The sequence below is a fragment of the Procambarus clarkii genome, chromosome 29 (assembly GCF_040958095.1).
Source record: "Procambarus clarkii isolate CNS0578487 chromosome 29, FALCON_Pclarkii_2.0, whole genome shotgun sequence".
NCBI lineage: Eukaryota > Metazoa > Arthropoda > Malacostraca > Decapoda > Cambaridae > Procambarus > Procambarus clarkii.
Genome location: NC_091178.1, coordinates 7,214,420 through 7,233,691, shown reverse-complemented (window position 1 = coordinate 7,233,691; position 19,272 = coordinate 7,214,420). Strand labels below are relative to the sequence as shown.

Here is a 19,272-nt window from a genome sequence, read left to right as displayed (position 1 = left end):
GGAGAAGCACTACCATTGTGAGAGCTGCTTGGTATACTGAGTACAGGAGAGAAGCACTACCATTGTGTGAGCTGCTTGGTATACTGAGTATAGGAGAGAAGCACTACCATTGTGAGAGCTGCTTGGTATACTGAGTACAGAAGAGAAGCACTACTATTGTGAAAGTTGCTCAGTATACTGAGTATAGGAGAGAAGCACTACCATTGTGAGAGCTGCTCAGTATACTGGAATGCACTTTATTCTAGTTTCAAGTTAAAATTATGTACAATTATTGCCTCCACACATTCTTTACCTACATACCGTATTCATTCATTGTGACAAGACATTGCAAATGCTCACTTCTGACATATACAAGTATGTACATGGTATGCAATTATGGTAAATATCTACATATGTAGAACATGTATTAATAGGACCTTGAATTATTTTTGTGTAATATTGGTGTGCAGTGTAGTCACAAGTGCACCCAGGAATGGTACTAAAGCACCAGTTATCAAGTCCTGCACTTCTCAGCTAGTCCAGTACTAACTGTTGCCACCTAAGGTTTCATGACAATTATGGCGAGCTAGATTATATAAATGTAAGTACAGTACTGTATTGCTTTGAGGAGGTTTCCAATTACCTGTGCAGTATTTTGTCCATATATAACAGTAATAGTTTAGTTATAAAATTTGACAGGAAGGTTTTGAAGGTACAGTATTAATGTAAGGGCATTGTTTACATTGTATAATGTGTGGCAACATTTACCAGTACACACACACACACACACACACACCCACTATAGGTTCCCTATGATACACTCGGTCATATAACACCCAACACTGCTGCTTTGGTGTTAGTTTTCAGGGGCTGAGGGGGTGTGCCGGGCACAGGCTTGTGGAAAATTTAAATAAATGTAGTGTTGTGCTTTTGCTTAGTTTCATAGTTTTGGGGTTTGGAAAAATTCTATAGTGACTAAATATAACAGGATTGACATCACTTTAGTGTGTAGCATTGTTGACATTGACTTGTGACACACAATCATGGAAACTGAAGTGGAGGGGCAGTGTGAACTGGACCATTTTGAGAGGATCTTCACCACCTCGACACTCTATCAGGAAATAATGTGTGTCCTAACTTTCTTTTCATTGCTCAGTGATTATTTAATTTTAAATTGTTAAATACGATAAGAATTGTGATAGAAATGAACTGTGACTTGTCATAAGGCTGTTATTTTTAGGCCTAGATGTTATTTAAAAATTTCTTAACTATAGCACAAAACACTGTATATATGATTAATATAATCTAAAGAAGATTACAGTATTATTGTATTTGGATAAGGTTCATATTTTGTGTCCTAGATTTTCTTGTATTCTGCTATTTCAGCAAGACAAATGCAGCCACACATGAAAGTGGAATAGGGGGTGGATGGTGATAATGTTGTTCATGATTAATCATAACATTTATTAATCATTCATCATTATTATTGACCAACTTTAACTATTGGTGTAAGAGGAACATGTACAGTACTCCACACATATACATAGTCTAACACCAGTAATAGTTTTCAAGGTTGTTAATTAATACGTATGTAATTGTTTGAGATGTTGAAAAATAATGTATTTAATCTTATTAATTTTGAGGAAAACACAAAACAACTACTGTAGTCTTTTAATTCATGAACAAAAATTATAACTATGAATGGTAAAGGCTACTAAGTGTAAAGTCTGCAGTCCTTCAAAATTAAATGCTGTATGAGGCGGCCTGACAGCTGAGTGGACAGCGCTTCAGGTTCGTAGTCCTGAGGTTCCAGGTTCGATTCCCGGTGGAGGCAGAAACAAATGGGCAGAGTTTCTTTTACCCTGGTGCGCCTGTTACCTAGCAGTAAATAAGTACCTGGGAGTTAGCCAGTTGGTACGGGCTGCCTCCTAGGGGTGTAACAAAAAGGAGGCCTGGTCGAGGACTGGGCCGCGGGGACGTCAAGCCCCAAAATCACCTCAAGATAACCTCAAGATGAGGCTTGGGAAAATCAAAATCTGCTTCAGAAAATTCTACTCTTATAAGTTTCCATTCAATTAAGCAGTGTACTCCCATGGTAACTTATTTTTGTCTGCTATTACTTGAGAAAGCTTATATTGTGTTAGCTTGAAACTAGCACTACTTACAGCACATATTAGCATGAAACTAAGGTTTCTTGTTATTAAAGCGTTTAATATAATGTCAGATATTTTTGTAATAATTGGTTTTGATTGGATAATACCTTATTGTGCCTTACCTTAACTTATTGACTTGAAACCTTAAACACTTAGGTTTATCATAACCATAATGAGTTATGGGTACATGAATAAGGGGACACAGGTGGAAACTGAGTACCCAAATGAGCCACAGGGATGTTAGAAAGAACTTTTTCAGTGTCAGAGTAGTTAACAGATGGAATGCATTAGGCAGTGATGTTGTGGAGGCAGACTTGATACACAGTTTTAAATGTAAATATGATAGTGCCCAGTAGGCTCAGGAATCTATGCACCAGTTGATTGACAGTTGAGAGGCGGGACCAAAGAGCCAGAGCTCAACCCCCGCTAGCACAACTAGGTAAGTACGTATGTATACTGTATTCATAACACTGAGCATCCTTGCACATGTATGATTGAACCCTTCCTTGTGCTCCAATGAATGAACAGTAATTTCATGTTATGTTGAACTTGACTATATGATGAGGTGGAGAGGTTTGAGTCACTTGTTGTGCTACTGTCTTCCTGGCTAGGTGTAAGCTGATTGGGTAATGTTAATGGGCATGTAAAGGTTTAGAAAACATTCGTCTTTCTCAAGGCGTTTTATTTGGTGTCACGAGTTCTTCATGAACAAGTTGGATTGTCATACTCTTGTAGTACAACATGTGATGGACTGTATCTTCTGTTTAGTGTTAGTAAGGGTCACATTTCTTATGTCTTTCAGGTCTGTTTTCTCTGTCTTATGATTCGTTGAAAAGAAGTTCCTGTAGTAGTTTTATAAATGGGACAGGTCCTGATTTCTTGTCTTCATTAGTGGTAGTATGGCAGTTCAGCTTCCATTAGAGTACTGGTATCAATTGTTAACAATAATCTGCTTCACTCTGTTGAAATCCTCAGCTACTTGTGTAAGGCTTGCATACATGAGGATGGCAAACCTGACCAAGGAATCCATTATAAATATACACGGTATATGTAAGGTAAATCATGGAGTATGCAGCTCCAGCTTGGAATCAACATCTTGTAAAGCACAAGAATTGAAAAGATCCAAGATTTACGATGAGAGATACTAGAGATAAAGAAATGAGTTATGAGGACAGGCTATGTGAACAAAAACTAATAACATTTGAAGAGAGGAGGACAAGAGGTGATAGGTCAGTCACATGTATTGCTTGCCCCTTATGACAGATCTGGATGTATGGGCAAGTGTGCTTACCTAATTGTGCTTATGGGGAGTAAATCCAGCTCTGGCACTACCTCATAGCTGCAGTATCTGGTACAATAATACCTCCTTAGGTTCTAGCAATTGGTCATACTTGCTCAAACTATGAATTATGCTTAATGGGTGCATATGGAGCATATTCTTTTAAAAATGATTGCTGTTGGCACAACTATGCTGTGTGTTCTGGGTTCAGTGCGTCCCCTATCCTCTATGGTCTGATGCTGGTGGTATTTAGCATTTGCTTCAAACAGGTCATTGGTTGCTTTTTGTGACCAGTAATATACCACCTGCCACATGCCCGTGTCAACCACCGTACAACTGCAACATTTACTGAAGATCATTCCTCAATTTGCACAATAAAATAACAATTTATGTTTGCAAATTATGTGGTAAGAAGGGTAGAATAACTTAATAAAAAGTAGGCATATATGCAGAATCATAAAAACAATTTTTTTATATCAAATAAAAGAAACTGCCAGAACATAGGTTTAAATTTTTAATGGCGAATTAGGCTCAAGTCGAACATGCCAGATCAACTGGCTTGTGTATATATGATCCCGCAAGCCACTGCCATGAAAACCCTTACTGAAACTAGCCATAGGTGAACTACAAATAGAGGAGTGTGGGATTATTTAAAAGTTGGGATACATGAAGGAGATTTCATTTATCATTGGTTTGTGGTGGTACTGTAACCACCTTAGCTTATTTAAATGTTATTTTAATTAGTTCTTTTTTTTCACAGGACCATATACGATGGAGATGAACATGGCAAATTCATGGAAAGGTTGGATACAAGAATCCGAAACCATGACAGGGATATTGAACGCATGTGTAACCACCACTATCAGGGCTTTATTGACTCAATTCGGGAGCTTCTGCAAGTCAGATCTCAGGCACACAAACTCAAGGTAATTCTTGTTCATAAGTGTGATTGCTGTTTTGCTAATTAATGATTTATGTTATGCTAGGTATGTTTCATAAATGTTACTTGAAGAATCACACTGTATGTAAGCAAAGAAGAAGGAAAAAAATAAGATTCTAGACGCCTAACTCGCCCATGAAAAGAAAGGAAAGTGTGGTGATATTTTGGTTCGTCACTTTCCTTTCTTTCATATACAATATGTGGGGTCGAGTGTCTAGTTTTCAGCCATGTTATTGTGAGTTACATTATGTAAATAATTGTTCAAACTTTATTAGCTCTTTTTTGTGAATATTTTTGTTCCTTCATTTTCAATTATCAAAATCAACAAGGATAGTCCATCTAATGTGTACTTGTACTTAATCTTAAACTTTACACTCGATTTCATTAAATGTAACTTTCTGGTCAGCGATGTCAGTTACCAGTGGAAGCTGTTGGTGGCTTCCTTGGTGTCAACAATGTGTACTTACTGCTAAGGCAGCATATATAGTTTGCAGCAAATGTTTTATGTGATATCGTTGAATAATATAACAACTTTAAGTGTTGAATATTATTGACAGAAATGCATGTGATTACAGTGATTTGTCTTGTAAGGAACAAAGCAAAGTATCATCATTGATAATACTAAATTTGCCAGCGATGTCTAATACTTCAACACTTCACTAATATTCGCGTATTCTTTCCTTAAATTTTACTTCAGACGGAAGTTGTAAGAATAGATGACGAAGCCCAAGAATCTGCAAAAAAACTCCTTGCTAAAAGTGAAGAGTTGATAAAAACAAGAAAGGTTCAATCCAACATTTGTGCAGCTATTGATGCTCTCACATTATGTTTGCCAGTGTTGACCACTTACTCCAAACTACAAAAACAGATGCAGGAAAAAAGGTATGCTCATGACTCTTATTTACATTTCTGCTTCCAATTTGGGGAGGGTCCCCTCGGTAGCTTTCTGTAGCCAAGCACCGGCTGAGTCATGCACAAGGCCTCAGAGACCACCCGTGTTTACTGGGAGCCACGACTAGAATCTGGCTCTCTGAGGCGAGGGAAGCTTGGAGGGTCAGAGATCAACTCAAAACTGAGAAAACCTCAAATCAGAAAACATAAGCACAAGAAAACAAGCAATTGCTTGAAGAAAATTAGGTATTTATTGACAGCCCAGTGTTCCAGCCATCTTACCCCCTCACTCATGAGCTGCTCAAATCCCTACACCCAACAGGCAAGTAGGGAACAGGGTTATGAAGGGAAACAGCTGAGGGCCCTCCAAAAAAAAAAAGAAAGAAAGAGCCTTTCATTACATTCACCACTTGATTTCTGGAATCATTAGCTTCATAAACTAGTTTACAATAGTAAGGCTGTCATGGCTCTTCCATGGAAGATGATGGGAGAAGATAATAGCTTGGAGCTCATGGACACCTCAGACATCGCATGAGGTTAACACTCGGGTTGACCTCCTAAAACAATTACGGGCTATTCATGTCCGTGCCACCTCTTGGGTGGCTTAATCTTCATCAATCAATCAATCTTGAAACAAGTCCCGAGGCCAAACATGCGCTTAGCTTGGGAAGCCACCGAGGGCCCACCAGAAAAGGGCATTTCATTAGTCATCGCTTGATTTTATTATCTGGTGTGTGTTTTTACTTTCCTGCCTTATAAGGTCTTTGAAGAATCTGCTCTTGAAGTTAATATGGCTAGAAGTAGCTTCTACAACTTGTTTCAACATTTTGAATTCAATTTGTTGACCACCTATACAGGGTACATCTGTTATCTTTCATTTCTTGGAATAATTTTGCCTTTTCATCTTCTATCTGTGTCGTGTTCTTTTTTTCTCTCAATTTAAAGACGCTGTACTTTTCCATATTGTCTATTCCCCCCCTAATATTTTGTATGCCATGATCATACAGTTTGACCCTTCAGTTTGCCATGTCTCCCTGTAGTAGTAATAGATTTTCCTTAGTGTGTTCTTATAATTTAGTCATCTTTATTCAAGCATTTACTTCTCTTACTGCACATATCTGCACTTTTTCCAGGTCAGTTTTGCACTTCATGTAGTGCAGATTTCATGCCAGTGCTGCACTCTTGACATGGAATCTGCACAGCCAGTGGTCTTGCACTGGCTGTGTGTAAGGTGCTGGAATTACAAGAACTATTACATTTAACAAGTTTTGGTACTGTTATTAATAATAAATATTTTGTCTTAAGGCTTTAATATTGTAGTTGATATTGGTGATTTGTCACTTATTTTTGACCAAATGTTGTAATAAATCTAAGCCAAATAACGATAGGTACAGTATCATTGTATAAAGAACTGACAAGCATCTAGAACTGATGACAACCCTATTGATGTGCATCCACATGTTCTATCTAGAACACCTGTTTGATGTGCATCCATCCATTGGAACTACTGTATTTAAAATGAATACAAGGCTCTGATGCTTATCCATAAAGCTTGTGTAGAAAACTGTTTAGCATTGATATATATTCACAGGTACTATCCGGCTCTGAAGACCCTGGAACAGCTTGAGCATACATATTTGCCTCGGGTAGCTAGTTACAGATTTGCTCAGCAGATGCGTGATAACATCCCGAGGGTGCGAGAAGATATCAAGCACGCATCCATGTCCGATATCAAAGATTTCCTGGAAGCCATTAGAAGGCGAGTTTTTATGTCATGGGACAAATTGATCTTAATGACTTTACAATAATTAATACTTAACTGAGGATACATGAAAACTGTGAATGTAGAGAGACAAACTATTATTTTGTTAGGAAGATGGCTGGAAAAAAGATTGCAGTATGTGGAATGTTATAAGTGCAGTGGGGGAGTGTCAGGGTGTTGGGTGAAACCAAAATGTAATATATGAAGTCTTGGCAATGAAAAGATTATATTACTTGTAAATCTTTTATTTCAGTTGTTTAATATGCGTCTCTGTTAACTTGTCAACAGGGTGTCAACAAGAATTGGTCAGGTGGCCATGAAACACGCAGCGCTACAATACAACATGGATCCTAAACTTGCGGTGACTAGGAATGAGAGGCATGCACCCTTGCCTCCCAATCCATTTACAGGTTTGCTTCTTTGAAGGTTTTATGTGGAAGACAATTTTTAGTTTTCCTACTATGGCAACCCCACACAAGCTGGGCTTCTCTAATGATTGCTTGATAAGCCAGGTTATTTCTGCTTATAACTAGAGTATCATAAGCCAACTGAATGACATCCTATGCATGAACCCATTGAGTTTTAGCTATTAGATTGACTAGTGTGGCCTTTGATTTTGACACTCTATAGTATATTACGTATACTGTACTACAGCATATTCGTAATGGTTTTCTTTGACACCAGCTATTTCTTCTAATGTTGTATTTGTCTACAAGAAATAAAAAATGCATTTCGAGGGGTGTTTTGTTTTTGATAGGTATTTAATAAAGTGAATTTGTGTGAGATTTAATTCTTAATTTTTTTGTCTTTTTAATATATTGGACCTGAGTGTTTAATTTCATTTATTGATCTGAGGGAGATTGGCTATGTAAGGTAAAATATTACTGAGTGTGCATTGTGGCAAATAATTACTTGTTGTGGATAAAAATATGCTGAGGGTCCTTCAGTCTTACATTATACAAAGTTTTATTAGTGTATTCCCATAATAGTTCTTGCTATTTCCACTACTGGAAGATTTAAAATAAGCAGAATTTTGGGGGTATCTGAAATACAGTATTTAAGTATTTTTCCATGTGAAGCAAAGATCCCTGTGTGCATATTTTCTCAGAAGTGTATCTTGCATGCATATTTAGGGTTGCCTGTGTTTTGAGTTAATCACTCACTCATCATCATTTTTATATCTAAACATCACATTTATATCTGTTGCCTACAAGGCTTTGTTGAAAGTTCAGCTCCTCCCCCAAAACTGTTTTCATATCCAATATTATAATATACTTGCTTTGTAAATTATTTGTAGCATTTGGTAACATTGATACAGTATCATCTTATAAATGTCTTGGGTACACTAGCCAAGATATTTATAAGATGATAACTGGTATGCTAGATAATTTGCACATTGATATGTGCAAGTATTCCATTTGAAATGTCAATGAAGTTCTGTATCCTGATTATATCAAGGTTGAAATTGTATTGATGTAAACTGCTGTATTGTAAGGATAATATGCTGATTCAGAGTCATGAATGTGGTAGATAAATATATTATTCATATACATTGTTTCTAATTTTAAGTTGTGAATTGGGTTTTGCAAGACTCATTGGTAAACATTGTAAGCAAAACGACACATTAATCTGCTAATACAGTGGCACCTCGACTTACGATTGCCCCAACTTAGATAATTTCGAGTTACGATATAAATTTGATCGGAAAATGCGACTCGACTTATGATAATGTCGTTAACTAACGATATTCGTTGATACACATTCGGGTCGACCGAGCGCATGGTTCACGGTCGCGCTGGCCGACCTGCCTCAGTTTACTAGAGGCGCCGGCTTAGTGACGATCCCGCTTATAAGAAATTCAATTTTTTTTCTTGATTTTTTGCTTTTTGAACATAAAACTGATTATTATATATCATGCCATGGGTCCCAAGAAAGTCAGTGGTAAGGTTCAACATATGAAAATATGTGAGGATGACCATAGAGGCAGCCGAGCAAATTTCTTCACGAAAGGAGGAGGCAGAACAGAATGTCCCTTCCTCAACAATTAGGAAGTGGTGTAGACTGTGGGAAGAAATGCAAATTTTTGTTGAAATGACTCGCCCAGAGTAAGCTGTAGTAGGCCGTTTCCTTAACCTTTTCAATGACACTGTGATGCATCACTACAGACAAATGTTAAAACGAAGGGAAAAACAAGTGTCGCTAGACAAATTTTTAGTGAGACAGACAAGCAGTGAACCACAACCGGGTCCTAATGGTATGCAGGCAAAATGTAGGAGAGAGTGTACCCCAAAGAAATCATCACTGCCTGATGTGATAATGGAAGGGGACTTCCCTTCCGAACAGTAATACACTCCTCCTTCCCCCTCCTCACCATCTTCCATACTCCATCAAAAGTCCTCCATAAAGGTAAGATAAACACATATACTGTATTGTAGCTAGAGAAAAAAATTGTATTTAGTATAAAATGTATTTTTAAATTAATATTTTTGGGGGTGTGGAAAGGATTAATTCAATTCCTTTTATTTCTTATGTTAAAAATCGCTTCGACTTACGATACGTCTCTGGGAACGGATTACCATCGTAAATCGAGGCCTCACTGTAATAGAAATGAGTGCATAATTGTTTATGATTACCTTGGCATAATTACTGTATTTCATAAACTGCAAAGTTGATATTAAATTGTATGTTTTAGGTGAAACATATGAAGCAGAGTCTGAAGCCCAGAGCGATGAAGAGGAGGAACTGTGTGCTCAGGACCTGATCAACTTTGCTCCAGTATACAGATGTCTTCATATATACACTGTGTTGGGTGCTAGAGAACAGTTTGAAACTTACTATCGTCAGCAGCGCAGAGAGCAAGCCAGACTGGCTTTGCAGCCTCCAACAAATATGGTGAGAAATAAATGTAATATCTTGATAGCAAAACAGAAGTATAGTAATGTAATTTATATCATATATCATGTAATTTATATCAAAATATCATAGCACTCATGTTTTCTGCTCATGTCCTAACGAGCAGAAAACATAATAGCTATGATATTTTGTTAAGAGCAAATAGCAAATTAGTAATTCTTTCTTCATTGGTAAATTAGAAAGCAGGTGATGGATTCATTTGGCATTAAGCTGTAGTGATAATGTAATCAACAAGAATCTTAGGGCAAGTTGAAGCTATTTAAAATGTTTTGGAGAAATTTAACAAACATCTCACAAGTTGTAGTGATTGTGGGCTGAAAATTGCTGTTGCGTATGTATGTTGTATTAAAAGTAGTAATTTATAATCTGGCATTAGCAAAAATGGTGTAAATTATGGGATTTTTCTTTAGCTGTTTGTAGATTTATTCATTCTGAGTGAAGTAACAGTACAAGTACAGTCCAGTCGTATTTATTAGAGCATTAAAACTCCATATGCTCTGTACAGTGTTGTGTGTGTGTGTGTGTGGTGGAAGTCTTTGTGCATGTGATCTGATAATGGCAGGAAGCTTTTAACAGAGGTGTGCACTGCCAACACACACACCATTCCTTATCCTCTAAAGCTCGGTGTGTTGTTTCAGCTTACATTCCCTTCATTTGGTACTTCTAGTAGCATCCCATAAACAGCTGAGTAGTGTATCCAGCAGGTGCGTGTGTGAAGAATCCAGCTGGAGTAGTGTGCCTCCCCACTTGATAAATTAAAATATATAGTCCCTTCATGCTGTAAATTATTTTTGTTCTTTCATAAATACATCATAGTTCTTTCCACTTGTGTGCTTAACAGTGGATGATAAAAAGTGTATTATTGCAAATAAAAAACAAAACAAAAAACTAAATTTGCCAAAAATGTAATAAATTTGGTTTATTATGCACAAAGTCTTGAAATTTCTCTTGCTAGCTTGTCTCTGGAAACATGGGAATTTGCAGAAGCCACAGCAGCTATCTATTGGATGTATTTCATTTTGCATATAGGTAATAATTGTTAGCGGTGCATTTTAGTTTTTATTTCAGAGATTTGTAATAGATATTAGTGATTGAAGAACATGTGCACTTGAGTATGGGAGGCTTAATCTAAAATGTTTAGTGAGAGTGTAATCATTAAATGTTGCAATCATTAAAGTAAAGCAAACTATAAATATTAGCAAAGATCTTCCACAGGTGACTTTGTTGATGTTCTTGACAGTTTAGATCAAATTTAGTTCTCTATTAATATTTTAATACGAGCCTAAAAGTAATGTCATTGTATTTGGCAGCACGAGAACCTGGAAGGTTACCGACAGTATCTGTACGGAGTGGTTGGGTTCTTTGTGATAGAGGATCATGTACTGAACACTGGCAATGGTTTGGTCACTAGGCCATACCTGGATGAGGTCTGGGACATGGCCTCCGGTAAGGTACGTACCATTGAGAGAGCATCAACTTCAGTAAAAACACATCCCCTGACATTCCTGCTACAGTATATAAAATACCTCAATAATTCATTATAATATGCAATTTGACTTTTATTTTCTTGATTATGTACATGAAGATATATTTTGATACTGTCCTAACTTGACAATTATGACCTCTTATCTTCATATAGATTATTTAAATTATAAGTTAATTTTCATTAATCTTTTCAATATTAATGATTTTGCATTAAAATTGCAATAATAAACTAAGTTTAAATTTTTTAATATGTATGTTCTTGATATATTTGTTCATTTTGTTTCAGGTTGTAAATAATATTCGCAACCATTCTTCATACTGCACTGACACTTTCCTTATGTTAAACATCAAGAATCTTATTATGCTCTTTGCCCATACTTTGCAGGTAAGAAATCAATGTTTGGGCTTGTACACATTTGTAGTTTGACTCATATTTGTGTGTGTATGTGTATATACTGTAACTAGTTGTGTTTGAAGGAATTAAACATCTTATTAGTTTCATAAAAAATTTTTTATTGAGTTCTCTATTCATGATATATGGTTTTCTTATAAGGTTCATTAGTCTCATTGTGTACCTTTTAGGGCTTCAATTAGAATTTTTTGAGGAAGTTGTATTACAGTACTCATCTACATCACAATCCTGTGTCAGGTAACCCACTGCTAAAGTCAGGTCAGTTATCAAGGACAGCCATCTTTTATGTTTAGGTCTTTATAAGGGACCTCCCCCATTCCCTAATAATCTGCATCGAAACACGTTTATGTGAATAGCAAAGCATTTGTGAAATTTTGGGAGAACAAGAGGATAGGATGTTAATGTTGGCGTGGGCATGAGATAGGTATGTGTAATGTCACCATGCCACTTTAATATCTATATGGATGAGTTAAGTTAGGAAGTAATGGCAAGGACAGATGGATTGAGAGTGGAATTGCCTGAGAATCATTTAACAAAGGGGTCTACATGGGTGAGGGGCATCATGTAACAGAGGCAGATAATCAGGGTAGAGTAGATCATTACATGAAGTGAAGTGAAGGACTTTGGGATGGGGTTTTCAAGATTATGAAAGTGTAAAAGTTTTGTGTAGTGATGAAGCCTCCTGAAGACATTTATGCTGTGACAGCCTCCTGATTGACAGCTACTGGGAAGGAGATGGGACAATACACATAATATATAAAACACTGTAGATAAATATATTTTTTCTTATGGGTATCCTTTGCAGAACTATGGGTATACTGTGAATCCTCTGCATGAACTACTGCTGGAGGTGAAGGATCATTATAACGAGGTCTTGATGCAGAAGTGGGTACAGGTATGAAGTTTATATTTTTGATGGTGGAATAGGGTTTCGATTGGTAACATCTTCAAAATAAGTAACAAAAAATTTCCTATTTTATTTTTGACACCATTTCTTTCCATGGTGTATCTTTCAGTACAATACAATCTCGATTCAACAAACTATATGTGACCAACCCCAATTCAGTACAGTAAGGTATTTGTTGGAACCGAAGATGCCTCCAGGATGCATTTCCTACACCCTATGGGTAAATTTCACTTGGCAAAATTTTCGTTTCAACTTGTAATATATAACACAACTATCAAATGAATGCGCAAAATTTAACTACACCTAACTTATTTCTTGCATCTCTAGCTTCAAAACTCATATTCTGACGGTAGCAGGGCCATACCTAAGTGAAAAAACCTTTTTCACTCCAAATTAAAACAAACCATAGAATTTGGTTTTAAATATCTTCAGTAGCTTCCACAAGGCTCCAGCTATTGTTTGCAATGTTGAGTCAAAAATCATCAAAAATGTGATTGGAGCCATATTAAGATATTTACAATTCATAACCTAGTTTTTCCCATGCTCTAGGCTGATTTCACGGAGCAAAATCATAATTTCCTCCTGTCATACGAAGGGCAACAACCAAGATAACCTGTCTGTAAAAAGATTAAACCACATCTAACATATTTCCCATGCCCCAGCTTCAAAATTTCATTTTCAACTGAAAAAAGAACGATATTTTAATCGAAAAAATCTCTGCAACCAGAAATAAAAAAGAACCATAGAAGTTGGTTTTAAATATGCTCAGTGGCTTTCCCAAGGGCCCCGACTATTTCTTGTAATATTTGCTCCACCTGTAAACTCGGTCCCAGCATCCTAAGCAAATCCATACATAACCTACTTCAACGAACACGTGTTCATCAAATCGGGCGAGTAAATCTGGCATGGTGTGTGTGTATTCCGACCAGAGATTCACCAAATCAAGATTTGTTGAATTGAGGTTCCACTGTATTTATGAAGTTCAGAAAGAAGCTGTACATAGTATTATGTATAGTTACCTCATTGGTGCTTTTCATTTAATAACTTTAAAATTCCATATTTGCTCAGAACAATTGTTTTTAATTGTTCTGAGCAAATAATTTAATTGTTCTACTCTACCTCGCAGCTTCATTAGTATTGTCACCTTGCCTGTGCATAAAAACAAAACTATAAAAAAAATATTTAGTTTTATAGAATGAATGATACATTTGCATGAAAAAGGTAGAGAAAAAATAGCTTATTTTCTAGCTGTAATAGTAGATGAGTGAAGGAGTTAATGAATGCCATCACTAGATACCCAGTTTGTGGACTTGTGTGTAGGAGTGAGAGGCCTCAAACAATCAAGTTGGATGGTTATGTTTGTGGCTTCACTTATTTGTTTTCATTGTGTATTTTTTGTGTTAAATAATTTGATTTATGTTCACATAATTGATAGAACAAATATGTAAGACTGAATATAGGCCTACAATATAATATGTACACCATTATATTACACAAAGCTATTCCTGGCACAGCTCATAAAATGTGTCTTACAACCTTTGCTGTGATTTGATGATGATTGCAGGCCACTAGTACACAATAACCTCATTGCACAGTAAGTAATTCAAAATTGTAACAGAATTTGTTATTGGGTTTTAGTTAACTCCATTACATCCATTCAGAAGTAGTATAACCATATTTATGTACTGTAATTTGTATAAAACTGGGCGATTATAACAAAAATGAGCAAATGGGAATAACGGCATTGACCTAGAGACTAACATACAGTACTATGTTAACTGAACTTTTAAGTGTTAAAAAACCTGTTTTCCAATTGTTGTTTCTGGTGACACGAGCCAATGGAAGCTTTTCGTTTTGTATATAAACATCTCTGGTATACATGCATTTCAAAAGTTGTTTGTTTATATTAATGTTTTGAGAAAATCAGTAGGAGCAATGAGGAAGATTCAAACATATGTGGTGAATACTCCCAGGTCATGCTCTAAACCAAAATGTTTTGCTCTAGGAATAAATGTTTTGCTATTACTGATTATCTGCTCATATAAACAACTTTATTTCAGGTGTTTAGAGATATCTTTGAAAAGGACAATTACCATCCAATACAAGTGGAGACACCGGAAGAATATAATAATATCATTGAGGTTTTCCCATACCATGACAAAGCGCTTGAGCAAGCGTCTTTCCCAAAACGTTTCCCTTTTAGTTTAATGGTTCCTAAAGTATATAGGGAGGTCAAAATTTATATTGGTGCCTGCCTGGAGTTTTCAGAAGATTTAAATTTAAGGTAAGTAATTGAATACAATGGTGTTATTATATTTATTCTAATAAGGAAATATAAGAGTAAATTTATTACATTTGCCTAATAGTTTCGTCCCTCCCCCAAAATTTGAACGAAGGTGTAATAATTTTTAATTATTGCACCTTTGTTCGTTTCTAAGGTAGCAGCAGCTCTACTCTTTGACACTGGGGCATCAGTAACACATTTCTTCTTCTTGTCAGCCATTATTAAGGGTTATTCTTATTGACCAAACCATACACTAGAAAGTGAAGGTACTACGATGTTTCAGTCCATCCTGGACCATTCTCAAGTTGATTGTGAGAATGGATTGTGAGAATTTGTACCACAATCGACTTGAGAATGGTCCTGGACGGACCAAAACGTCATCGTCTCTTCAGTTTCTAGTGTGTGTGGTTTGGTCAAGATATTTCAGCCACGTTATTGTGACTCCTCGTCTGCAAGGGTTATCCTTGAGAAAATGCACAGAAATCACTGGTCTTCACTCAGCCTGAGAGTAGCTGCTGACCGAACAGCTTCAGTTGGCCACAGTGTGTGATACCCACAAGGACGTACAGACATTAAAGTACTGTCTAAGCTCGCTTATCCAGACTTTATGGGAAGGACCCCTTATCGGATAAGTAGAACTCCTACAGGGAAAGTCCAAAAATGACCATACAGTATTTGCAGTTTTTTTGTACCACAAGCAACATAATTTGGATTTCCACACATATGTACTATAAATCAAAAGTATAATTTAAAAGAGAAACCAGCTTATCTTGTAGTTTGTCGTCTTGTTTGATACTGTAGCTCTTAAAATGTGTAATTCTGGAAAATTTACACAACCTAACCTCTGGTTATCTAGATTTCTGTGCGGATATGGCGAAGTTTTGCCAGAAAATTATCCAGATACGATTTTGGCCAGATAACCCAAATATCTGGTTAAGTGGAATCTGGATAAGTAAGTACATATTTGTACTTACTGCACTGTTCATAATATCAAGAACTTGGTTCTTAATATTGTGACGCGGTGCCACTGTTTGCAAAACAGAGGACTTGCATCTAAGGATTGGAATGAGGAGCACTGTTTGATATGCTGATTATTTTATTCTTAAAATTGGGGACTAGGGCTTTGTTTTTAACATAAATATTTGGTTCTCAAGATAAAACCATGTATCATGTTTGATTAGATGTTCATAAGTTAGAGGTTTTTTAGCTTGGGATCTCATGTATACCACATGTTTGTATCTTTCACATTATCGAAATATATATAGTTACTTTATTTAGTAAATTGCTAACGATATTGGTTTGCTAATACTTTAAAGTACCTGCAAATACATTGTTTTAATGTGGGTATTAATAAGTTGAATAAATGTAAACAACTTATTATATGTTTTATGCTATTCAGTCAAACAGAAAAAGAGGATATGGTTCGAAAGTCGACCAACCTGCTCTTGACTCGTACCTTAAGTGGCTGCCTGGCAACTTTGATCAAAAGACCTGGCTTGCGTCTGCTGCAACTAATCCAGATCACGATCAACACACTTCATCTGGAGCATGCTAATGTTCTCTTAGAACACTATGTTGCCAAGATAACAGGGTAAGTTGATAGTTACCATAGTAAGTTGATAGTAAGTTATCTTCAACCACATTGTTGTGACTCATCATCTGATAGTTGATAGATAGTGATGAAAGTCTTAGTATTAAAGTAATACCCTTAATATTATTTAATACTGTGTTCTATAAATGAACACCAGTTGAGGTCTTGTTAAGTTTGTAAATGCTGATAGTTTCCAAAAGGTCATTTAAGTCAGTTTGCGGCGTGAAAATTTGGAAATGCCAAATGGAACACCAAACACTATGGTGGAAACACCATAGGCTAGTATTAGAACTTATATTTTAGCACAGGTTTGTGAAACAGATAGTCATCTATAATCTAATGCTGAATTGTGTCCTTTTAAGTTGAAATTCCTGCATGATGTTAGGTACAGGAAGTGGTGGCAGGAGTGATGTTAGGTACAGGAAGTGGTGGCAGGAGTGATGTCAGGTACAGGAAGTGGTGGCAGGAGTGATGTCAGGTACAGGAAGTGGTGGCAGGAGCAACATTTGGTATCAAGTAGGTAGTGGTAGGAAGAGTGATGTTAGGTATCAGGAAGATAAGAGACCAGGAGACCATATCTTACCAAGTATCATGATATAATATAACTGATGGGAAGCATTTACTGTATAAGGATAACTAAACCCTGAAACAGTTCAGTAGATGTCATAATCAGTCTTTGTGTCCAGTGGAATAAAATGTTCCAAATAGCTTATGTCATTTACCTGGAGAAGGTTCCTAAACTTCTACTTCACGAGCCCGGCCTGGGGCCAAGCTCGACCTGTGATATCTTGGTCCAACAAGCCATGTTGACCTGGGTTATGAAGTTCATTATTCTCCATAAAACTGGAGATTTGATTCCTGATCACTTTTTTTTTTAAACTTTTCTTATGTGTGATGCTAGTGTGACTGGTGTATCATTTTTGGCCAAAGCTTTATTACCTCCCTTATGCAGTGGAGCTATATCTGCTGATTTAAGTGCTGCTGGTACCTCATCTGTATCCAATTTTTTCTCTACATTACACCGAGTGCTTGTGGTACTGGCACTTTACATTTTTTTATGAATGTTGAATTCCACCCGAGGACGAGTGCATGGGCATGTTGTAAATTTTTCTTTCAAAGTCTACTGTGTTTGCATTAATATCAGTTATATTGTTAGGGGTTTAGATATAGTTTATGAAAAAGCTGTTTGGATCTTCCACTTTTGTGTTGTTTATTGGGATGCTAAACAGAGTCTCATACTGGTCTTTTAGGATTGCACTAATTTCTTTGTCTATGTATATCTTCTTGGGTGTGTTTGGAAGTTTGGCCCCTAAGAGATATATATATTGTGATTGAATCATATCTTAAGTTGGTAAATTTGTATCACTCAGGAGCATAGAAGACAGCAGTAAACCAGGTGTCGGGAGACTACAAGGCAAAGCTATGTTCAAGGACATAAGAGGAGAAGCAGAGGAGCAAATATACATAGCTCTCAAACATAAGATAGATGAATTCTTGGACCTGGCATCTTACGACTGGATGCTAGCAGAACCACAAGGCACCTCGTCATCTTATGTCACTGATTTAATAGCCTTCCTTAATTCAACATTTACTGCCTTTACTAATTTACCGGTAAGTTGGAACATGTTTTGTAGAATTGTATCTAATTGTTATGTAAAATATATATGATCAAAGGTAGCAAAGGGTCTCAGTAGTACAGTTTGGTCCAATCTTGACCATCAGTCTGGAATCCTGGGTTTGAATCCCAGGTGGGACAAAACTGGTTAGGCACGTTTCCTTTTACGTAATGCCACTGTTCATCTAGCAGTAAATAGGTACCCAGAAGTTAGTCAGCTGTGGTGGGGTTGTATCTTGGAGAAGGTCAGCAGTTCGACCATGGGGGGGGGACCTTGCATGCATGGCATGAATACATACATACACACATACATACATACATAAATACATACATACACACACATACACACATATACATACACACACCACTCGCTCGCTCGCTCTGCCTTTCCCCAACAAAATTAATTAAATTGTATAAACTGTTTTCTATGTATATTGAAGGTTCAGCTAGTGTCAGTATAATCCTTTACACAGTCATTTATGAAGCTGTGCGTGTGTGCATATCTATGCATGTATCTAAACTCCTGCTGTGGAGCTTAATATGCTTGATACTTGTGCCAGAAACCAATTGTTCAATTTGTTATTATCTGGCTCTGTGAGAAATGCTAACGGAATTTCAATCTGATTATCAGGAAGTGCAATTTATTGAGACTCGTAGAGAAAGAAAAGGAGTTACATTGTAATAATGGTTGGCTTTTCAAGGGCGTGGGCTCCAAAAGGTGATACAGTATTGGTATTTATATTTTTTCATTGTTAATTTTTGTGGTAAAGAGATTGTGGTGTAAGAGGGGATTATATTCAGGTGGATCTTATGTGTGGGGTGCTTATTTTCAGGTGAGAGTGGCACAGACTGCTTGTATGTCGGCTTGTCAACATGTAGCAAAGTCTCTGATGGCAATGCTGTTAAGTGAAGATGTCAAACAGATGTCACTTGCTGCACTAGAGCAAGTCAACCTTGATGTCATCCAATGTGAACGTACGTCAAGTAATAGCTTTTATAACGCAGTAAGGAATTTTAAGCTTCCCTTTTTATGGCAATTCCTGCAGGATATATATAGAAAC

The 19,272-nt window shown here is 36.7% G+C and overlaps 1 protein-coding gene across 4 annotated transcripts in view; it reads left to right on the top strand.

Moving 5' to 3' along the window:
• The window catches only part of LOC138369782 (exocyst complex component 6B-like), a 36,754-nt gene that overhangs the window by 14,339 nt on the left and 3,143 nt on the right, over positions 1-19,272 (top strand). For 3 of the 4 annotated variants that reach the window (XM_069333388.1, XM_069333389.1, XM_069333390.1), the window contains exons 2-13: positions 4,172-4,337; positions 5,049-5,233; positions 6,834-7,001; positions 7,293-7,414; positions 9,697-9,896; positions 11,228-11,368; positions 11,689-11,787; positions 12,620-12,709; positions 14,782-15,005; positions 16,405-16,596; positions 17,967-18,207; positions 19,045-19,186. In XM_069333388.1, coding sequence (XP_069189489.1) covers positions 4,172-4,337; positions 5,049-5,233; positions 6,834-7,001; positions 7,293-7,414; positions 9,697-9,896; positions 11,228-11,368; positions 11,689-11,787; positions 12,620-12,709; positions 14,782-15,005; positions 16,405-16,596; positions 17,967-18,207; positions 19,045-19,186 — 1,970 coding nt within the window. Of the gene's footprint in view, positions 1-4,171; positions 4,338-5,048; positions 5,234-6,833; positions 7,002-7,292; positions 7,415-9,696; positions 9,897-11,227; positions 11,369-11,688; positions 11,788-12,619; positions 12,710-14,781; positions 15,006-16,404; positions 16,597-17,966; positions 18,208-19,044; positions 19,216-19,272 lie in introns of all 4 variants that reach the window. The other variant, XR_011229948.1, reaches the window with a different exon arrangement.